At 40.7% G+C, this 24,152-nt stretch overlaps 1 protein-coding gene across 17 annotated transcripts in view; it reads left to right on the forward strand.

Annotated features, from left to right (window-relative positions):
- dmd (dystrophin) overlaps nt 1-24,152 on the forward strand; it is a 216,594-nt gene that overhangs the window by 55,086 nt on the left and 137,356 nt on the right. For 13 of the 17 annotated variants that reach the window (XM_061785408.1, XM_061785324.1, XM_061785369.1 and 10 more), the window contains 11 exons: nt 8,802-8,930; nt 10,013-10,108; nt 10,189-10,287; nt 14,661-14,842; nt 15,738-15,888; nt 16,699-16,818; nt 19,576-19,677; nt 19,862-19,969; nt 20,748-20,927; nt 22,752-22,921; nt 23,001-23,036. In XM_061785408.1, the coding sequence (XP_061641392.1) occupies nt 8,802-8,930; nt 10,013-10,108; nt 10,189-10,287; nt 14,661-14,842; nt 15,738-15,888; nt 16,699-16,818; nt 19,576-19,677; nt 19,862-19,969; nt 20,748-20,927; nt 22,752-22,921; nt 23,001-23,036 (1,373 nt within the window). The remainder of the gene's footprint in view (nt 1-8,801; nt 8,931-10,012; nt 10,109-10,188; nt 10,288-14,660; nt 14,843-15,737; nt 15,889-16,698; nt 16,819-19,575; nt 19,678-19,861; nt 19,970-20,747; nt 20,928-22,751; nt 22,922-23,000; nt 23,037-24,152) is intronic. The other 4 variants (XM_061785360.1, XM_061785391.1, XM_061785485.1 and 1 more) reach the window with 1 other exon arrangement.

A 24,152-nucleotide genomic window follows, 5' to 3' on the forward strand; every position in this document is an offset into this window, starting at 1 on the left:
CGGGACAGCTCTTTTGTCAAACATTGTGTCGGCCCTGCTATTTTTTGCCAAGTAGATTACGCGATTGTTTTCCGGTCTGTTAGCAGGATTAGACAAACTCATTTGGGCCAAGTGAGAGACACATTACATTTTCAAGGGGATCTGTTCATTCACATTTTATTCACTCAGAGCTCATCAGGACCCTTAAAATTTGTCTGAATTTTTCAGACGAGGCGGGTATGCACCCTTAATGCAGATTGTCTACGCCGCACAAGATAGAAATCCAACTGTCAGCAGAATGACGAGTGTGGAGCTTGCAAAGACATCGAGCCTGATTTAGCCATGAAGCTGATGAGAAAATTGATTGGGGGATTACAGGCGTGAGAGGAGCCCTCATGTTGAGCTTTAATTAAGGCCTCAATTTACAATAAAAATCTATCACTGCTGCTGCATCTTTCCTCCCCATCGCAACTCCCTTGCTACATTTCTCACATCTGAGGTCAACATTTTTCCGGTGAATTTCTCTTAAAAGCATTTATTGTCCCTTAAAGGGTACAATGGCTTCTTACTTGGGTCCTCAAAAGTATCCTCGCTGTTGAGACATGTGCCTTATAATGAATAATCATCTCAGATTTATACAGTAAATGTGATATCAACTCTCACACTCACCCAAAACCACTAACATACACTAACACGACCTCTCAGTCACACATAGAAACCTCTCACATCCACCCCAAAAAATCTCAGACACACAACAAAAACTTCTCACTCACACAAAAAAACTCAAACATACCCAAAAAACCTCTCTCACATACCAAAAGACTCACATTGCACACAAAAACTTTCATACAGATAAAGACAATTACACACACTCAAAAACCTCTTACTTGCACCCAAGAATTCTCACAATCCCATGACTGAAAACTCTCACATTCACCCAAAAATCTCTCACATACACTAATACGACCTCTCACTCACACGTTGAAACCGCTCACACTCACCAAAACCTCTCACATACACAAAAAAAAAGACATGCAAACAATCACATCCTCCCAAAAATCTGACATACACTAAAAAACCTTTCATTCACACAAAAAACTCACACACACACCAAAATATAGGGAAGGGCAGAAAGGACAGATGTTTTTTGAAAAACTAATAAATAATAACAATAATAATATAATAATAAATGGTAGCTGCAAAAAATTTTATTGACATCAATGTGTTCGTATTGAAATAGCATTTGACACAATCAAGTGTGCTAATCAGCATTTATCATGTGGTGTTCATTTTCATTGATACATTTCTGAAGGCGTTAATGGAAGTTGGCTGAGTTTGTTGTGGAAGAAGCCAATCAAACATCTTTGTCAGGGGCTAGAAGAGAGGTGGCAAACCAAGCCTTCTCTCATGTCCAACATCAGTGACCTCTGACCACACACAAACTCATGAATCTTTACCAGAAGATTAGAAGCTGTTATGATGCAAAGTGGGGAACAATTCCATATTGTGTTTCACTTTTCTATGTGTAATGATCAGATGTCCTATGAGCATCTAAATGAACATTAACTGCAAATTGAGACAGAATGGGAACGCTGCTATGAGGTGGGGCCGAGATAAAATTTCCAACGGCAAATTAGATTCACCGCCTATGACCTTTACTGCTCAGGAATGCTAAGGTCAGTGTCCTGCTATCACACTGAATCACGGCAGGATTGAGAGCACTTCCTGGAAGTAATGGCTGGTAATATTATTACCACTCAGTTTAATGGCGGCATCAGCCCTCGGTGCAAGCTCTTGCAGGCGAAAAAAGGTCTCAACTTCGAGCGCCTGTATGGTGAATTAAGATGTCGAGTGCAGATCTGCAGTTGGCTCAGACTATTACTCAATAAAACCACTGGCGAGGGAGGAGGAACAGAAAAAACCCAACAAGGGTTACTATTATCTTTCTCCCCCTCATCTGTCATCATAAGAGCGAAACTGTCACTGCCTCCTTGCATCAGCACCTGGGATGCGAGCAGGACCCGGCCTTGAGCTGTTAAGGGGTATGACAACTGTTAGTCAGGTTATCATTTTGCAATACATTGGTGCCTTGAGATACAAGTGACCTGACTTACGAGTTTTCAAGAAATGCCCGTCATTCTGCTTATTTTTTGCTCTGACTTCTGAGCAAAAATTGGAGATACAAGAGCTGTATGGTGGCAGTGAACTGAACTGTACTGAACTGAACTGAACACAACTCACTTCACAACAAGCAGCATCTAAGGAACTTAGATAGTGACAAATTACTCAAAAAAGAGGCTTCCATCGAGTTGAGGTTTACTGTCAAACTAAAAATAAAACAAAGACAAAATACACAAAAAACAACCACGACTTTGCCTTAAAGTCCGCTATCTTAATTCTAACGCATAATGGAAAATGCCATAGATGGGTTAACAAATAGCAATGCAGAGTTATAACTCTTTCAGCAACTGATATTTGAACAAAAACGGTGGAGCATACAATACTCACAGGCATATATTCTTTATTCTCTGCGAAGAAAAACTTATAATAGAGCGGCTTACTGAGGAGCTGAGACTGTCTCCGTATCGCCGTATGTGGAGCAGCACAATGTGCATTGAGCTGAAGCAAAAAATGTGGCAAAATCTGTTTAATTTATTTACATTTTATTTAATTATTTCATTACTGTATGTTTTATGAAATACAATAATTTAGAGGACTTTTTATCTTTACAAATGTTTTTTGAGAGGCTGGAACTGATAAATGATATTTCCATTCATTTCAATTAGGAAAAATGTTTTGCAGATAGGAGTATTTTTATTTACGAGCATGGTCACAAAAGATATTAATCTCAAGGCACTACTGTAACTTATTTTTGAGGCAACAGTGCAGTGCCTGCAGCAAGTTACAGCGTAGACAGTGTTGACAAGGTTAAGGAGGTGAGTCATAACTCCAGAGGTGCAAACAGAGGCGTTGAGATGTAAAACATTCTCATGGGTTGTCTGAAAACTTAGTTGTTAAATAATGATAGTGGGTGAAGTAAAGGAATTTGGACTTGCATGGTCTCATCAGTGCAGCATTATGCAGCATTTGTTGTTAAATAGATACAATAGGCAAGTAAAAAAGAACCACAACAATCTGACTATGAAGTACAGTGGAACCTCAGGTTACAAATTTTATTTGTTCAGTGACCCCGTTCTCAACCTGAAAGGTTTGCTAAACAAGGTAATGTTTCCCATTGAAATGAATGGAAATGGAATTAATCAGTTCCAGCCGCAGAACATTATATTTACATTGTTTTGATCGTTGAGTGGTAAAAAATAAATACTGTGCAATACAGAAAAAGGGGAAAACACAATTTATGATGATGAAATAACAGTGGGTTCGCTAGCAAATCACTGTGCAGTGTCTTAGCCTTTCAGGTACAGTAATGTTTATGTTCGCTGCTAGCCCTAAATGGCCACCCCCTCCCACATTGCATTGTGGAAATATGTGGCGATTTTAGGAAAAGAGCAACGATACGTGAAGCACGGAGCCAATGATGTTCAGTGACTGAAAATAGTGAGTAACCCAAGGTAATGTTTCTTTTTTTTTAAAAAAAATCATAAACCAAATTGCCACACCATGTAACTTTGTCATACATGAACGAGTCTGCTAGATTAATGCTAACATGCAATATAATGGGAAACGCCATCAAGGGGCTAATTAAACCAGCTATACACCAGTTATAAACATTTAAACAACTGATATTTGTCATATATTCTTTCTTCTCTGCAAAAAAATGAGTGATATTACTGCAGATTAGTTGTGACGGTCTTCTTCGTGTTTCATGATCAAATCTACAGTACTTGTATGTACTGTATTATACTACCCCATGATGGGCAAGGTGCTCACACCAGAAGGAGCAGCACAATTTCCATTTAATTAAAGCTAACAATATTTAAAAAAACAATTAATTCTTTACATTCCTTTTAATTATGTTATTACTGGAACAAAAAAAAATCATTGGTGTTTCCAGGGAGCCGGAACAGATTAATCGCATTTCCATTCATTTCAATTGGAAAGGTTGATTTGAGATACGAGTGATTTGAGTTACTAGCTTGGTCACATTAAACTTGTAAGTCAAGGTACCAACTGTACTTACTGTAATGCCCTCGCATATGGGAAAGGAGAACCACAGTCGCTAATATACTTTTCATCCATTTATTGAACGTCGGGAGAACAATAAAAAACACAAAGACAATGAGCACACTCACGCAGAAGATGCTGCCACAGCTCACGCCCAGACACTCACAAGCAGACTCGCTGACGTCACACGCCACCTCACCAGGCCCCGCCCCTTAAAGACGCATGCATGTACAGTACACAGACACTACAATACGTATGGTATTTTCGATACATTTCATGCTTGCAGTATGTTTTTTTGTGTTCAAATATATTTAGTGTAAAATTTGTTTACAATGTATTTTGTAATAGATTTAAGGGATTTACCAAGTTTAAATCTGTTTAAAGCATGTGGGAAGGTAAAAGTTAATAAAACTTTTTCTACATGGTCTCTATATTGTGGATATTTCATGTACCCACCAGCTACAGTAGGTCGGGAATGTAACCTGTGATAAATGGGGTTCACTGACCTGTGCATGTCTTCAGCCACTATTAGAGTTGTTGTTTCAACAAAGAAATAAAGAAGAGAATATACTGTATATAATTTGGCTGTCATTCAGTGGGGCCAAAAAGTTGGTGAATATCAGATCTGGGGGGAGGTAGCTACCAAAATAAAACTAGTAATAGCACTAAATATCGCTTATCCGAACCCAGGGGCATATTTAGTCTTTTGGGGGCCCAAGGCAAACCAAGTAATGGGTTCCTCCACATCTGTTTACTGCCAAGAATTTCACTAAGAATGTTTATCAACGTGTAAATTTGAGAAAATTGTCCTATTTCCAGTGCTAGAAAAAGTCCTTCAAAACCTTAAGATTATTATCTAACAAGTGAATCTCAATGCTTTTACTGTAAATGATAAGAACAATCCAAATGTAATTTATTTTAATTCAGCATTTCAACCGCTTTAATACTTAAATCGTCGTGATGAAAAGCCTCATTCGTGTCACTCTCCACTTGATCTCTACTGCATTCTCCTTGGCACACACTGGCAGCAGTGTTACTGCAACTGGCGAGAGTGTCTGGCTCTTGCTGTTGTCACTTACGTTCATTTGGTGTCACCATGAAAAAGGTTGAAACCATTGGTAGTTTTGATAAAAAAAAATGTGTTTACCTCTTGCCTTCTCTTATTGGCTCCACTTAATTTTTCTCAAAACGTTCCTGCCAACAGGTTTGTTTTGCTACCCTCTTCCTGAGTCAAGTCTGCGCATCCGCAGAAAGAAGATGGAATAGTCCATTGCATGAAAAGGGAGGTGGAATACTCAAAACAATGATGATAGATTAAGCATTTTTACGTGTTTTTAAGCATGTAAATTTAGACTAAAACAATCAAAATTGCTTTAAATTGAAGAAAACTTTATTAGTTTTTATGAGGCATTTGGGGGCCTCTTGAAATCTCGGGGGCTCTAGGCATTTTCCAGTGTTTGGCTAATGGTAAGTCCGCCCTTGTCTTAACCAACACTTCAGTCGTCCACGCCAATCGTCCCCAGCTATCATGGCGCTGAAACACCTGAAAACCTTGGATAGAAGTACTTGGACATAGCCAGAATCTTTTCAGCTTAGAATGTGAGTCCACTTACAGTGGACACAGTAACTTCTGGTGCATATTCATCTTCTTACACCTTCCTTCTCATTGCTTTACTTTCAGAAAAGAAGTGTCACAAAAAGCCAAAGAAAAAGGCACAATTTTTAAAAAGTTTAAATGTCTATCCTTTAGTGCTGGGTGGAATTAAGTTTAATTAAGCATAGAAAATTGCCTCCTGGCCTCAGCTATGTCATTAATCAGCAGTGTATCATTATCTCAGCAAGACTTTGAGTAAATGTAGATATTTTCATTCAGTGTCTCTAATTTGTGATAAAATAGAACTTGGTTGCGGTCTTTTGCCGACAACTTTCCACACAACAATAATAGTTGTATGAAAGCTAACAAAACTAATTTGATGATCCATGATTGGCATATGCGGCAGTTCTGTGCTATGGACAATATGCTCCAGCACCGGGAAGTATTTTCTGAGCCTCCTGCGCCATTCAAAATAAATAGTAAATGTAATATGAGGGATACTTTTGCATTCCATAAAAACAGTGGTTGGCTCAAATAAGCTTTGCTGTGTGCCACTTTGCATGAGATCGAGTGAGTATCATAGCGCGATTAGCTTCCACTATTTTCTTAACGGCCCCATAATCTGCGCACATAGGAAACAATATACGAAGGAGGGGGTTTGTTGTTACTTGGCACACAAAGCAGAAATTTCAAATCAAATTCTAAGAGTAGACGAGTTTTAGTCTCAAAGGCAGTACGATCGTTGTTTGAATTGAACAACTATGTACGCCGGCAGCGATGTTGCCTTAGGGTACGTCTGAGAGTTCGACAACGCAAGCAAAGAATACTAAACGTTAATAACTTAAACTAGGCTTCCATCCATTTTCTGAGCCGCTTCTCCTCACTAGGGTCGCGGGCGTGCTGGAGCCTATCCCAGCTGTCATCGGGCAGGAGGCGGGGTACACCCTGAACTGGTTGCCAGCCAATCGCAGGGCACATAGGAACAAACAACCATTCGCACTCACAGTCATGCCTACGGGCAATTTAGAGTCTCCAATTCATGCATGTTTTTGGGATGTGGGAGGAAACCGGAGTACCCGGAGAAAACCCACGCAGGCACGGGGAGAACATGCAAACTCCACACAGGCGGGGCCGGGGATTGAACCCGGGTCCTCAGAACTGTGAGGCTGACGCTCTAACCAGTCGTCCACCGTGCCGCTAAACTAGGCTTCCATATAATAAATTGTTTCCACTCCTTTCTGAGCTTTGGGGAATCTAATTTGAGAAATTTAGTGTTCAGATAAAGGCGTGTGTGTGTGTGTGTGTGGGGTGGGGGGGGGGGTTTGTTGTCAAACGGGAAGAAATGAGCCATTCAAACAACAACGATACAACGTTTGTGACAAAAACCTTTGTACCCTTAGCAGTACAATGAATTTGATCCTTGCCAAAGGGAGGCCCTCAAAATGCGTGGTTGCCTCAGTTGGTGTTTTGTGAAAAGTATTTAGTTCCAGAAGGGACAAGAGCGAGGTGGATGACGAAGAAAGGGGTGACAGACAGATTGTCATTCTGTATATCTGAGAAACAGAAGAATTTTCAAGCAACACAAGATTCCGGTACACTATAAACCTGGTAACACCTTGAAATAAAGGCTGGTACAGCCCAAAGACTGTATACCCAATACCCAGAAAAGCAATCGGGTGTATACGGTCAAGCACAGTGAGGAATGCACTAATTTATATATTGGGGAAACCAAACAACACCTGAGCAGGCGCGTGTCACAACACAGATGGACTAACTTCTCAGGTCAAGACTCAAAGAGAAACAAAAATGTACATATTCTGGACATAGAAGACATGGTTTGAAAGATGAGTGAGAGAGGCCATTTATGTTAAGGTTGAAAGATCACCTCGAAACAGAGGAACAGTCTTAAATCACTTATCTCCCATATACAATGCTGTCCTTTTGTCGCTATAAAAAAGACTCAGTAATTCAGCATCTCACAAATAACAAACAAACAACACAGCCTCAACTGGCGTTGAGGCAGCGCCACCTTTTTTTTTTTTTTTTTTTTTTTTTTAAACAAGTGAATGGAATATTAGCAAGAAAGTTTCCACCCAATGACTGATGTTGATAGGCAGAAGACTCTCTGCAAGGCATCTTAACGACTGTGGTTTTGCATCCCAAAAGAGTGCAACCATTCGTTGTTTGGGGCGTGCCTATCACTTGGAAGATACAGTATACATTTGGGTTTTGACACCAACACCAAGGCTTGTGTTGCCCAAAGTAGCCTTGTGCATGAACAGATGAATCCTGCTCAGATGAGAAGCGAAACATCTTCAAGACAACCAGAACAGTCCTCTGTCAATCGATTCAATGCCATGAGACTGAAATTACCTGGATGAATGAGAACATTCACAGGCATGTATGCTACATAGCTTTGTGTGCTGAGTGACAGCAACCCCCCTCCTTTGTATTCTGCGTATCCAAGGACGGAGTCTTTAGGTAAACTTTGGAAGCTAATTTCGCTATTATAGAGACTATAAAAACATACAGCAATGCTCATTTCAGCCACCCACTGTTTTCTGGAACTTAAAAGTTTCCCTCAAATTATATTTACAGTACGCATTCTTCTGGCAGTTAAAGCGGTCAAGATTTTCCCTCCGTTCATTCTGCATAGAGCAGCAAACTAACCGGAAACTACCGGTAATTAGCCGATCACTGGCGAGATTGGAAGCGCGTCTGGGTGCTGGTGTACATAGTTTATAGCACATAGCTTTCATAGAGCTGTTGCTGTTATGCGAAAATAAAGAGGCAAAAGACCACAACCAAGGTCTATTTATCAGACACAGAATGAAATGGAATTATAAAAAACGCTTCCCTGATATTTGTTTTTCTTTGCATTTTCCCTTAAGCTGTAATTAGCTTGACATTCCGATGGGAACAGAGCTAATGTTCTGTTATTCTTATGTATTTTTTTTTTTTTCCCTGTTTTTTTCTCTGTCTTGTGTCTGCGTTCTTGTATTCCCTCTCCTCTCTAATGGGCCTTTTTTTGTCATTCATTCTTTCACTTCTTTGCCTTTGCCGTCCTGTATCCTTCCAACTGTGTCCTCTGTCTGGCTCGCAGATCACAGTGAGTGTGGCTCAGGGCCGAGTGCAGAGTCCCTCCCCTCAGCCTCGCTATAAAAGCTATGCCTACACCCAGGCGGCCTATGTCAAGTCTCCTGAGCAAAAGAGGAGGCGCTTTGCTGATCAGGTCCGTGTCTCACCATGCTAACGCCTCATCGTGAATGTCTATATGTCTGTTTTTATTTTGCTGTGTATAGGTGTCCATCATCAAAGTCTTATGTCAAAGCATTTTCTCTTGTGTTTGCTGAGCGATACACACTTGCGCTAATGCTAATATCATATGCGTTATTAACTTTCCTGAACCCAAACTTGTATCTGTTTATTTCTTTTGTGAATTCAATAGGTATCTATTTATTTTTGGAATTATTTTCTCAAAGGTCAAAGCTCCCAGGGAACATCAAGCAGTGGCATTGCAAGGATTTTACAGCGATGTCAAGAGAGCACAGATTTGGTATCGGGGGATCCTTGATTTGTGTGAATCCCTTACCAAAATTTTTAGTAACAAATAGGTGTCCATTCGTTGCATTTGTCAGCCATGCAGTTGAGTTAAGCTATTAAGCAAGCTTAAGCTCTATCAAAATGTAACGATTAGCATTTGAGTGATTTAAACAATCCAATATTTCTAGAGGATCACACAACAATTATATTAGAATTACATTTAGTCTTGTTTTTTGTTATGTTTTTTTTTTACTGAAAAGGAGCTAACGACAAACTACTCAGAAAATTGTAATGACTTAAAAAATGTTTTCATGTTCATGAGAGGGAAGTGAGGGTATTTATTGGCAGAATCTTGTGATTAGCTATAAAAGTAATGCAAATACTACTATTTCCTAGAAAATAATTCATAATTTCATGTGACTTTTCCAATTTCCACACCAATACCCCAAAGCGCCAAGAACTGTATAGCAGTGTGAACCTATACACGAATGGTATTATAGGGTAAAACTTCAGCATAAATATATTATGCAGTGGACCCCTGCATAATCGGGTGAGTCATGACTGTGATGTATCAAGCCCTGTTGCTGTCCTCACTTTACACATGACTTGTAGTATTTCAACTTCTATTAGCATTCACACGCTTTTTCTGAGTTGAATACAATTTGTAATTCATTTCTCTTTTCTGTTGTGTCCTGCTCTGTGTGTCCCTCTTTGATTTGCCTCCCATAAATATCATCATCGTCTCTGCCACCTACCTGCGTTGCTCTCCAGTTTCTGAGTCCCAGCCAAGAGGAGCTGCAGCGAGGTCTTAGTCCTTTGCCTCCTGGCTCCACTACTCTGGAGGCTTACCAAGCGGCTCTGGAGGAGGTACGCTACATGATGATGACTGTTTATGGTGTTGATGTTGGTTGTTTGTTTTCATGTCTTTCTCAACTCTGAATGTCAAGGTTCTGACATGGCTGTTGTCGGCTGAAGATGGGCTCCAGTCCCAGCCACCCATTTCCAACAATGTGGAGGAGGTCAAGGAGCAGTTCCACACACATGAGGTGATGATAATGACATAGGTATTTTTATAGGTAGATGGAAACTGATGGAAAACACACACACACACAAACACACATGCAATTTTTTGGGGGGGAATTTTGTTGATGTACTGTTGGTTGAACATGCTGACTGCATCCTCTATGGTTCCATCCATCCATCCATCCATTTTCTGAGCCGCTTCTCTTCACTCGGGTCGCGGGCGTGCTGGAGCCTATCCCAGCTGTCATCGGGCAGGAGGCGGGGTACACCCTGAACTGGTTGCCAGCCAATCGCAGGGCACATAGAAACAAACAACCATCGCACTCACAGTCATGCCTACGGGCAATTTAGAGTCTCCAAATAATGCATGTTTTTGGGATGTGGGAGGAAACCGGAGTGCCCGGAGAAAACCCACGCAGGCACGGGGAGAACATACAAACTCCACACAGGCGGGGCCGGGGATTGAATCCGGGCCTCAGAACTGTGAGGCTGACGCTCTAACCAGTCGCCCACCGTGCCGCCTCCTCTATGGTTCATCACCCATAATCTTCAATAAACGCCACTACATTCATTTTGCAACCTGCTTCCTTAGTCATTCCCACTCAATAAAACGGAGTGTATCACCGCTGTCATCCAATCCAGCATAACATGACTGTATTTAAAATTCAACATTTTAACACCAGAACATAATTGAAAAAAAAATTAATAATCAAAAATGAATCATCAATACGGTTACAGTGGAACCTCACTTTTTGTGATTAATCCGTTCTAAAACATCTGAAGCAATATTTCCAATGGAAAATAATTTAAATTTAATCATCCGTTCCAGACACCCCCCCAAAAAATTAAAAACATCGTTAAATACAGGCAACAAATATATAACGTACTGTAACATCCATCCATCCATTTTCTGAGCCGCTTCTCCTCACTAGGGTCGCGGGCGTGCTGGAGCCTATCCCAGCTGTCATCGGGCAGGAGGCGGGGTACACCCTGAACTGGTTGCCAGCCAATCGCAGGGCACATAGGAACAAACAACCATTCGCACTCACAGTCATGCCTACGGGCAATTTAGAGTCTCCAATTCATGCATGTTTTTGGGATGTGGGAGGAAACCGGAGTACCCGGAGAAAACCCACGCAGGCACGGGGAGAACATGCAAACTCCACACAGGCGGGGACGGGGATTGAACCCCGCACCTCAGAACTGTGAGGCTGACGCTCTAACCAGTCAACCACCGTGCCGCCCCTAACAATAATATACAACATAATTTTTGCATTATTATTATTGTATCGTACTGTAACATATGATACAATAATAATAATGCAAAAATTATGTTGTATATTATTGTTAGGGGCGGCACGGTGGTTGACTGGTTAGCATGTCTGCCTCACAGTTCTGAGGACCCAAATTCAAATCCGTTCTCGCCGGTGTGGAGTTTGCATGTTCTCCCTGTGCCTGCGTGGGTCTTCTCCGGGTACTCCAGTTTCCTCCCACATCCAAAAAACATGCATGGTAGGTTAATTGAAGACTCTAAATTGCCCATTTGTCTATATGTGCCATGTAATTGGCTGGTGACCATTTCAGGGTGTAACCCGCCTCTCGCCCAGAGTTTGCTGAGACAGGCTCCAGCACGCCCGCCACCCTAGTGAGGATAAGCGGTACAGAAAATGGATGGATGAATAATAATACACATAACAAATACAGGCAACAATGTCAAATAAATATGAATGACTAATGAAGTGGATAAATGAGCATTAAAAATCACTTTTAGCTTTTAATTTTGAATGGCATATGAAATAGGGAGAGGGGAAAGTAGAGCTTATTGGTTGGAAGGGGAATCTGCCATTTTCGTTCTTTGCTATCAGTTCTTTTTTTAATTCTAGTGCTTTTTTTTGTCTTCTTTATCAAAGGGCCAGCACTTGGAAGTTTATTTTGCCCCATGGTGGCTATTGCACTCTATAATATAAGTCAGGACAAAACATTTTTTCAAAATGCCTCCCATTAACATGCAGGGTGAAGCTCACTCAACAAGAAAATACTTTAAATTTACGCAGGTGCATGGGTTGCTTTGTTTTTGCGCTCAAGTCCAGGAAATGAGGGGAACTCACAGGCAGATATTTTTTATCCTCAGCAAAAAACAATAAATATTACTCCAGCTTACTGAGCAGTTGTAACCCAACTTCTTCGTGTATGAACTGATGTATATTTTATACAGCCCCTTGGTAGCGCACACACCATAAGGAATCGCACAATTAATTTAAGCATGAAATCATGATGGACACTGTTTCATTCTTTCCATTCTTCTTAAAGACCATGTAAAGTGAAAATCAATGCCGTTGTCTTCTTAATTTTACAAACCAAACAGATAGGAGTGTTGTTTAGAAACCTGCCAAATTTGAATGTTAGAAAAAATCGCCAAGGAGGCCTCTGTAAAATATAGCTTCAAAATTGAAAAATCAAGTTATTGTCTCTGCTCTCAAATGCTATGGGCGTGTCAGTTGAATGCCTGAGTAGTAGTAGTAGTAAGAATAGCGGACTGGGTGACTCATGCTGGTCGCCCAACTGCGTCACTGGGTGCCATTTTAGCCATGCCCCAACAAAATAAGGAAAACTGAAATGATGAAAAACAGTTTAATACTATATCTCCACAGTTCTTGGTCTTTCCACGTTTTTAGCGATTATCTTCTAACATGTACCGTATTTTTACGACCATAAGGCGCACTTAAAAGTCTTACATTTTCTCCAAAATGGAGAGTGCGGCGCGCCTTATGTGTGCACCGAGTTCCAAAATCTGTTGTTTTATGACTTTGATGAGCGCTCCGCTTGACTGACTGGGAGCATTTCCTGCCGACACGCTGCGTATATAGAGGAAAGGCGGACGTGACTGAGGACAGCATGTGGACGTAAAGGGGGAAGGGTGCGTGTGAAAGAAGATGTTAAAGGCACGCCCCCAGTAGGTATATAGTTCCGGTATGTGCATTGTGCAAAACAACATCGGTTTGGCTAAGGACCCCCGAAAATGGCACCTACGAAGAGGCACGCACAGTTTAAACTGCAAGCTATCAGTTACTCGGAGGAGCATGGGAATCGAGCAGCCGCGAGATCAAGATCAACGAATCCATGGTTCGCAAGTGGAGGAAGCAGGAAAACGAGCTTCGCCAAGTCAAGAACACGAAGCTGAGTTTCGACTGAGGGCAATAACTCGGAGCTTGCCATCATTCCGGGAGTCTTGACGAAGGAACTCCAACCGCTGAACATGGGTGTAAACAGGGCGTTCAAAGTGAAGTTGCGAGCAGCGTGGGAGCGATGGATGACAGATGGCGAACACAGCCGCAAAAGCCGGCATCATTGCTGAACAGCCCCCCGGCAACGAGACTGACTCTGACAATGACGAGAGGGAACCCGGCATGTTTGTTGGAGAACTTGCCCAGCTGTTCATTTCAGATACAGAAGATGAGGACTTTGATGGATTTGTGGGTGAGGATTGATCAAAAAATAATGTGAGTACATTGTTAAATACTTCAATAAAGTACAACCGAACTCACTGTTTACATTGTTAAATACTTCAATAAAGTACAACTGAACTCAGTTTTGCTCCCGCTACCTGTTTTAGCGTGCATGCATGCTACCATATGTTTTAAGCTAGCGTATGTTTTACCATGCCTGCGCCCAATAATACAGTGCGCCTTATGTATGTGTTAAATACAGAAATAGACCCCGTAACTGAGACTGCGCCTTTTGATACGGTGCACCCTATGGTCGTGAAAATATGGTATTTAAATATAAAGAAAAAAACAACAGATCTCTAAATTCATTTTGTAGGGTCCTTGTTTATGTTAATACTGGATGTTTATACAAAGTAGAGAACTGTACACTGCTGTTTTACACCAAAAAATGTGTTTTATCGGGTGCTGGAACGTATTAACGTATTAATGGCTTTTCTATTCTGTATTCTATATTTTTATTTTACAATACCATGCTATTTTTCTTTACTAAAAACACCCGCAAAGTTTTTTTTGCGGGGGCTGGAATGGATTTTCTGCATTTCCATTCATTTTAATTGAGACATTTTACTTGAAATACAATTGATTTGAATTATGAGCGTGGTCGCAAAATGAATTAAACTCGTAAGTCAAGGTACCACTGTATATTCTAGCATAATATCCATCCTCTCCAGATTCAATGAACCGTGACTGCTCAGCTCTCTGAAGATCATATAATGTAGAAGTTTTCAAAATGAGACCGGGGCGGGTTAATGTATTATGAGACCACTTAAAACAAATGAAGTCAGGTCATTCAGTGTGGAGTTGTAGGAGCGTTGCTATCAGTTAATTAGCTTTAACGAGCGGAACTTCATTGCCACGGTGAAGTGTTTTGTTGCCTATCCTCCTCACAGAGCTACATGGTGGAGCTCACTGCGCACCAGGGCAGCGTCGGTCGTGTCCTCCGGGCTGGCGCCGCCTTACTGGGTGAGGGCAACCTGAGCGAGGAGGAGGACACTGAAGTGAGGGAGCAGATGAACCTGCTGAACTCTCGATGGGAGCACCTCAGGGTGGCCAGCATGGAGAGACAAAGCAGGTGCTCACGTGCTCAAACCCCAAACTTTCTTATCCATTAATACACATGACAATAACCGGTGGCGATGTGGGCTCTTTTTTTTACATTGTTGTGGTCCAAAAAGCCTGCATTTGCTTCAGCTTTTCTAATATGCTGCAATAAATTAAGCTGTTTTAAGACTTTTTTTGTTTGTTTGTTTTGCACTGCAAGTTATGGGAAGGAGTACAAATTTTAACATACAGTGGACCCCCACTAATCGCGGAGGTGAGGAACCAGGCTGCGACTAGCGAAAAGCAGCGGATAATTGACGGCCAATATACAAGTGGGGTGCTGGGGAAAAAAACAATACTGTAATATATATATATATATATATATATATATATATATATAAATATATATATAATTGTTTTCCACTTTTTTTTTCCTGAAAACACTTACTGGCGGTTGAATCACCCCTTATTCAAGATTTTTTGGGGTTAAAACATTCTGGATTGGTCCCCCCGCCCCCCTCAAAAAAACAAAAAACAAAAGAACAAAAAATAAAAAAAATAAACAATTAGAGGGGGGGAGATAGAAAAAAAGGGAAAGAAATTGTGAATAGGTGAATCCGCGGGTGCCAAACAGCGAATATGCGGATGTCCACTCTAGTTGCTTTTCCCCCATCGTTAATTGCAATGCTGTCACCCGAAGCCGATCGCCTTCACACCCGAAACAGACTTGAAGCATGTAAATCACCTGTTGGTATTTTCTTTTGTTTCTTAAGTTCATTTCAGAAGCTTTACTTTTGAATCACTACTTCCAGTTTTACGTGTCTTTTTCTACACATATTTGTACCTCGACTTAAGCACAGTTTGCCACGACAACCCTAACCCTTTGCCACCTCTGATCACTGGTATAAACTTGCCCCACTCCCCAGACTCCACCAGGTCTTAATGGACCTACAACACAAGCAGCTGCAGCAGCTCACAGACTGGCTTGACGCAACAGAGGCGCGGGTCAAGGAGATGGAGGCTCATCCGCTTGGTCCTGACTTGGAGGATGTCAAGCACCAAGTGGAAAAGCACAAGGTGACATCCTTCTTAAATCTATTCTATCCAATAAACGCACTACATTCATGCTTAACATTAGGTCAAAATCCACTTTCTAATGGAGTCAATTATAATTCCCTGATCACCTTTTAGTGATCAGGAGATGATGAGATAGATGTGCAAAAGGTGGTGCAATCCAATACAAGAGCTGCAACAAATTATATATAAAAAGAGAATGGAATTTCTGTAGAAATTGTGTGAAAATGTTGAAGAGCTGATGTTGAAGTGAAATTTTGTTTTAAATTGTATTGAAATGATAAACTGTAGAATGAGAGACTTGAAGTTGAAATAGTTTTAATCGGTCAGGAAATGTGGACCAATGACATAAAACATATATTGGATTTTTCTGTTTATGTATTTTTGGAATGGGGAAAACAGTTCCCAGGTTGAAGTTTAAATAGTTTGAATCGCATGAGAAATGTGGAAGGAGAACTGCAAAATAATACAAATAAAAATTGTACTCTTCACAAAACATAATAATGCTAGGATAGGTATTAATTTAACAATAGTGTGTGTTATTATTGAGGTTGTAGTTTGAAGTTGAGTGGAACTGCAATGCGAAATACCTGTACGTACTTAAATGCGTGTCTAATGACCCTCTCATGAAGCTAAATAAACCATGACACTTCTCATCACAGTCTCATTGGGGCTGTGATAGCTGCTGTTAAGCGTGATAAAAAAACAATGCAGAAGGATAATTAATGTAAATGTCTGACACTCAGCATGATATAACATTCTGTTGTACTGTTAATAAGCTACTCAAATCTCAATCGCACATATTTGTTGCAGCTGTTGCAGGAGGACCTGGAGCAGGAGCAGGTGCGGGTCAACTCGCTGACCCACATGGTGGTAGTGGTGGACGAGACAAGCGGAGACAGCGCCACTGCTGCCTTGGAGAGTAAACTTCAGGCAAGTTGGAGTAGTACTTCTTTATTACAGACTTAATCATGGCCTAGATTCCCGAACAATAAAACAAACAAAAAAAAAAAACAATAATAATTCTCCCAAAACGAATTCAGTAAAAATTTGGAGCAGATCTCCTACTAACACAATAGCCATGCCAGTGTGGTAAATAATTCACTTGCATAAAACAATTGGGAACCAGAACACGTGCCAGAGATGCTGCATATAATCACACAGATATATTAAGCGCTGGTTCTTTGTTTCAAGGGGCGCTTTTGTTGCGCGACTGCCTGCAGAGCAGTTTATTGCAGAATGGAGCACGAGCGAGCTAAATAGATTAAAAGACTAGGAATGGAAAAATGCAAATACAAGTTGACTTCTTCAGGTTTACCCCCTGCTGTGTCCTGGCATTTTTTGGGAAGATTTGACTCTTAAATCTTGGTTGCCTCGTAGTTTTGGACATTCATGGCCTCATGTTATTTTTTTTAAACAACTTGATTTAGGGGCCATTTGGACAAGACAGCCTTTGAACTGAAAAATGTGTTTATAAGACTACAGCCACAGCCTGAAATCATGACTGTTTCCCTCTAGACTGAAAATGTTTCTGTACAAACGGAGGACAAGTCTAAGAATGTTCGAAAGTATCACAACCAAAATGAGATAGAATAGTGAGTGTCCAGTGGAGTCACATAACTTATATTTGACACATTTTAAATATTTTTCAACTCACCCATACTTTACAGTGATGAAAGACATTTAAAGCGGTGTTGGGAAAGTTGTTTGTAAAATGGAATCCATTATGACTAGTAAGCGACATTATATTTATATTCAACAGTATTGAAATTACAGTATTATTCTCTGAATTATTTGTATGTAATTGCAAAAAAATATTACCTGACATTATGAAGCAATACATAAACAACAAATTGCAAATGATTACTGATTATTGTTGATGACCTACCTGTGAAACTGAGCAATTACTTTTGAAACAAATTGTTAACAGTGTTAAAAATAAACAGGGAGGACAAACACATGGTAGTTGAGCTGGATCTGAATGCATATTACAGCACAGTGGTGTCCAAACTACGGCCCGTGGGCCATTTGCGGCCCGCTGCCTACTTTTAACGGCACGTGTAGTATACGAAAATTCACAATTGACATGGCCTGTGTTGTTTGCCTGAATTGTACGACTTACTTTCTACACTGGGTGGCAAGGCAGGAGAAGTGAAGCTGAAGAACAAATTTGTTCTCATCGCTCAGCTTCCATGACTCATACATCACTTAAAAAGTAACAACATTTATATTTCTAATACCCTAATGAAAAAGATAATTCAGTAAGTTACAGGTAGGGATTGTAATTGATAAGAACTCAGCGATTTCAATTCCATTATCAATATTGCTTATTGATCCGGTTCCTTATTGATTATTTTATCGATTCTGATTGGGTGAGGGAATGAAATAATACAAATGGGTTTGTTTGCTTTGACCCTTTGATATCTTCAACTTTGAATAGAAGATACAACATAACCAGTATGCACTCGTATCCTTGGTGGTAGAAAAGTTGGCGACTTAGACCAAAAAACTCAATGTAGTTTTTGTGTACCCTTACGACAAGAGCGTTAGGAAATTGTCCAGTTCCACTGTTATTGGTTCCGTGAAAATAAATTGTTTGGGTTTCTAAGCCCAACTGATACAACAAGTTGAAACACCGAGCCTAAGAACTGTCAAAGGAAACTTTCATAATTCATGCTAAGATAACAGCCCTCTTTTAATCCACCAGGTATAGTTTTTTTTTGTGCCCAATATATGACACATTTGGGAATATTTACAGTGCTCCTTTTGCATTTAACTTGATCCAGAAGTAATTCAGACGTAAAACAGATTTGTTTTGTTAAAAAAAACTGACATGAACTGATTTTTGAAAATACCTTCTGCATGTTCATAGAAACACACTTTTTAGAAACTGCCACCTCCAGAGAGAGTCAGGGGTTGCACACCAGAGAGAGGTGAGCGTGATGGCTGGTTCTCAACATTCAAATGTTTTTCTCCTTCTCGCTATTCCGTCACTTTTGCCATGTCGTGAGCCCAATCATGGCTGAGAAAGAGGCCCTTTTAGCAGAGGAATTGATAAGAGGAATCGCCAGATTCCCATCCCTTGAATACAGCGGCAAATAGCATGAATTGTATTGTTCACTTCCATTTTCTGCTTCGTGTCCAGGTTAGTTTCGTGCAGATTGCTCTTGTCTTGGTTCAGAATGAGAAGATGTGATTTTGCTGCTGCTCAATAGAGGGGAATATCTATTCTAGTGGGATACTGGTGGGATACAACTCAAATAAAAAGCCTTGACTTTTTGCTTTAGGAGTAGGCTGTTTTTTTAAGTATAATATGTAATTACTTTTCATGTCTCTACCTACACTGATTGGTTTTAGCGTGTTAAATTAAATACATTAAAGGTGAAGAATGTCAATGTGGCCTTACATCGTTTGATTTTTTCGTATGCGGCCCTTGTAAGAAAAGGTTAGGACTGTTTTAGATGGCACCTAATACACACTCCTGCTCCTTTTTGTCCCTTCAGGAGAGCAGTCACGCTCCAAATTAGGCAGCTATAAGAATTTAATTGGCACGTGACAAAGTGTAACTACAGTATAAGCCTTTAGGGCACAATTTTAATGTTTTAGCCTCTCCATTGAGCTAATTTAAGAGGGTGTGTGTGTGTGTATGCGTATGCGTGCGTGTGTTTGTGTGTGTGTGCATACATGCAGGTGCTAGGTGACCGCTGGGCAGCTATCTGTAGATGGACAGAAGAACGCTGGATTCTGCTGCAAGAGATTTTATTGAAATGGCAACACTTCACAAATGAACAAGTACGGTCTGTGTGAATGTTGCTTGTTTTCGTCTTCAGTTCAACATCATCCGTTTGTGAATGGATTCCTCATTTATGTTTAATATACTGTATGTAGCTAGGATATTATATTTATTTTTCGCATCATATTACAGTGAGCATAAAACTGCTGGTTTCTGTTGTTTCCCGTTTTTCCTTTCCATCAGTCTTTATTTGACTCGTGGCTGACTCAGAAGGAGGAGTTGGTTCGGTCAATCAAGACTCCCAATGTAAAGGACCATGCCGCCACGGCGTCCTGCCTCCGCCATCTTGCTGTGAGTCAAGCAGAATCCTAAACCTTGAGTTTAGACTTACTTACTGTTTGTGTTATAGTACAACCCCAATTCCAATGAGCCATAAAATTCCTAAGTTAATGATTATTTGCTAAAAACAATAAAGTTTATCAGTTTAAACATTAAATATATTGTCTTTGTAGTGTATTCAATTAAATATAGGTTGAACATGATTTGCAAATCATTGTATTCTTTTTTTTATTTACGTTTATTTACACAACGTCCCAACTTCATTGGATTTGGGGTTGTTTCATTGTTCATATGTCAAACTGGTTTACAATACGTAGAATAGTGTGGTTCTCAAAATGTGTAGAGGCTCGCTCTAAGAGTAGGCTATGTGAAAAGAAATCATTGGATGAAATGTTCAAACTGTGCATGCTCTATAGTACCCTTGTTAAGTACAGTTAATTTGTATTTAACTTGTACAGTTCGTACAATTATAGTTGCATTCTTTTTTTCTTTAGAACTGTTAATTTTTTGAAATGTTTTATGTAGTGCAATACATTTTAATAGAAACATTTTCTTTGTACAGTTTTAGATTCTTCCATTTAAGCAGAATTTTCATGTTCCAACTGTGTATAATGTTACAGTGGCTTATAATAATATTGAATATTTTGGTCATGATGGTGGTTCTTGGAGCGCGAAGATTTTTTTTTTTAGGTTGTACTACCATAGATCAGAATGGACACACCTCATTTATTACTTACCTTATTGATGCATTAAGTGCATGTGATTGTTTATTTTGTTTATACTCCACCAGATGGTTCAGACAGAGCTGGACATGAAGCGTCCTGCCATGGACAAGCTGTGCTCCATGAGTCAGGACCTGCTATGCAGTGTTAAGAACAAAGAGGTGGCCAACAAACTGGAAGCTAGACTGGACAGCTTTGCCCAACGCTGGGATCGACTGGTTCAAAGTCTAGATCTCATAAGCTCCCAGGTACAAAAGCGCTTTCTCAGGAGAGTCTGAGAGGATAGGGTAGCTATTAAGGGAAATTACATAGCCTTTTTAAATTATTATTATTGTTTTACATTAAATGTTTTCCTTTAACTAGACTTTATGGGTCATTCCAGAATTGAATGACAATTTAGGCACCAACATTTGTCAAAACAGAACATTTATTTTATATTTTTTTAATGTAAAAAACATTGGACAAAAAAGTATGAAAAATAGAAGAGAGTACTTACCGTAGGGCTACCCATGGTCACAGCAGTTAGCTTGATAATGTCATTTCTGCTGAGTCCATCCATCCATCCATTTTCCATACAACTTATCCTCACTAGGGTCACGGGCGTGCTGGAGCCTTTCCCAGCTGACTTAGGGGCGGGGTACACCCTGAACTCGTTGCCTTCTGCTGAGTGATGGACCTCAATTTTTTTCTCTTCCTCTAGATGACTAAAATGGTTTTAGTTACAAGGTATGTTGAGAGACACAACTTCAGAGCATAATTACTACTGTTTAAAATATCCATCCATCCGCTTATGCGAGGTCTGGTCGCGGGGGCAGTAGCTTTAATAGGGAAGCCCAGACTTCCCTCTCCCCAGCCACTTCAACCAGCTCTTCCGGGGGGATCCCGAGGCGTTTCCAGGCCAGCCGATTGACGTAGTCTCTCCAGCATTTCCCGAGTCGTCCCCGGGGTCTCCTACCGGTGGGATGTGCCCGGAACACCTCACAAGGGAGTCGTCCAGGAGGCATCCTAATCAGATGCCCGAGACACCTCATCTGGCTGCTCTCAATGCGGAGGAGCAGCAGCACTTCTTAGCCCCTCCCGGATGACCGGGCTTGTCACCCTATCTCTAAGGGAGAGCCTGGACACCGCATGGAGGAAACTCATTTCGGCCGCTCGTATCCGGGATCTTGTTCTTTCGGTCACGACCCACGGTGACCATAGGTGAGGGTAGGAACGTAGCTGGACCGGTAAATTGAGAACTTCGCCTTTTGGTTTTGCTCCTTCTTCACCACAACAGACCGATACGAAGTCCGCATCACTGCAGACGCTGCACCGATCCGCCTGTCGGTCTCCCGTTCCATTCTTCTCTCATTCCTGACCTGGAGAGGGCACTCCAACCTTTTCCGACTGAGGACCATGGTCTCAGATTTGGAGGTGCTGATTCTCATCTCAGCCGCTTCACACTCGGCTGCGAACTGCTCCAGTGAGAGTTGGAGATCACGGCTTGATGAAGCCAACAGAATCACATCGCCTGCAAAAAGCAGAGATGCAATACTGAGGCCACCAAAGTGGACCGCCTGTACGCTTCGGCTGTGCCTAGAGATTCTGTCCATAAAAGTTATGAACAGAATCAGTGACAAAGGGCAGCCTTGGCCGAGTCCAACCCTCACGGAAACAAATCGACTTACTGCCGGCAATGCAAACTAAACACTGACACCAGTCGTACAAGGACCGAACAGCCCGTATCAGTGGGTTCGGTACCCCATACTCCCGAAGCACCCTCGACTCCCGAAGCACCCCCCACAGGACACCCCGAGGGACAAGGTTGAACGCCACAAAATACGGTTGAAGTCCACAAAATAAACACGCGTGTTCAACTGAACCATTGTCAGTGTTATCACTTGGTGACTGCTCGATTGTTCTGCTATAATCAATTCAGATGTTCACTAATTACTATCACTGATCCTTACTGTACATCTTACAGCAAATGTTTTGGATTTCGGATCTACAGTGGCTTTGAAAAAAAAGTGCCCTGTAAAGAGCTAAAATGTCAAATTCACATTCTACCTCTCTTTGGGTCTCCACATGTTCAGCTCTCACCAGTCGTCACCACAGCAGCCCCCCAGTCCGAAATGACCCACACAGTCACGCCGACCGTTACCAAGGTGACAACGAGGGAGAGCGTATCGGCACTACGTCAAGCCAGAGAGTCACCACCACAGAAGAAGAGGCAGGTGGTCGTAGATTCTGAACTCAGAAAAAGGTTAGTACACTTCAGATTAACTTTGGTCAGTTATCAATCACATGTAATTTATGTTTTCTAATTTATGTGCATTATTCAGTTGCATGCATCCGTTTCTGCTTACATACCTTTGCAGGTAGGTGTTGACACTCAGCAGATGTTAATCGTAAGCTTTTATGATTGTAAAAAATGCAAGCTTGAAGCAGGCAACGTTACAACCTTACTGTGTAATTTATACAGTATACGTAATCCGCAAACATTTTAAACAGACCATCCACAATATTAGGATTATATATATTATATGTGGGCCATTAATTTTAAATACAGTGGTGCCTTGAGATACGTTTAATTTCTTCCATGACCATGATCGTGACTCAAAACACTCTTATCCAAAAATCATCTTTCCCCATGTAAAAGCCATTAATCCGTTACAGTCTCCCCCAAAAAAATCATTTTCACAAAAATAGCACTCTTATAAAATTATATTTCATAAAACATATCGTAAAGACATAATTAAATATAATGTAAACGATTAAACAGATTTTGCCACATTTTTTGCTTCAGTTCAATAGACATTGTGCTGCTTCTTCTGGTGTGTGCGCCTTGGCCACCTGGGGGCAGTATAATGTAGATCAAGAGACACACACAAAGAGGAGTTTCACAACTGACTCAGTAAGATGCAGTAATATTATTCATTTTTCGCAAAGGATAGAAAATATATGCCTGTGACTATTGTTATATTGTCTGTGTTACTCCACCCTTTGTGTTCAAATATCCATTCCTGAAAGGGTTATAATACTTCGACACTGATGCTATTCGTTTGTTAGCATTACGCTAAACAAAGCGATGTGGTTGTTTTAAATATACATGTATTTCTCTTTGTTTTATATTTAGTTTGATGGTAAACGTCAACTGGGAGTGGAATTTTAAACAGCTTGAAGCTTCTTTTTTGAAGAATCTGCCAAACTGCTGCTTGTTGTGAAGTGAGTTGAGTTCACTGCCACCATACAGCGCCCGTATCTCAAAACTTGACTATCAGGTCAAAGCAAAAAAATCTGCTCAATGACAGATTGTATCTTGAAAAACTCATCAATCAGGTCACTCGTATCTCAAGGCACCACTGTACATTCATTATTGTGGTTGTGATTTGCAATGGTGTAGAACTGTACACTATCGTAATGAAAGCTGTGTGTAATATCTCAGTTACAGCGATTACATTAGATTACAGCAGTGATTTCCAACCCTTGTGCCG

The sequence above is a fragment of the Phyllopteryx taeniolatus genome, chromosome 1 (genome assembly GCF_024500385.1).
Source record: "Phyllopteryx taeniolatus isolate TA_2022b chromosome 1, UOR_Ptae_1.2, whole genome shotgun sequence".
In the NCBI taxonomy this organism is placed as follows: domain Eukaryota; kingdom Metazoa; phylum Chordata; class Actinopteri; order Syngnathiformes; family Syngnathidae; genus Phyllopteryx; species Phyllopteryx taeniolatus.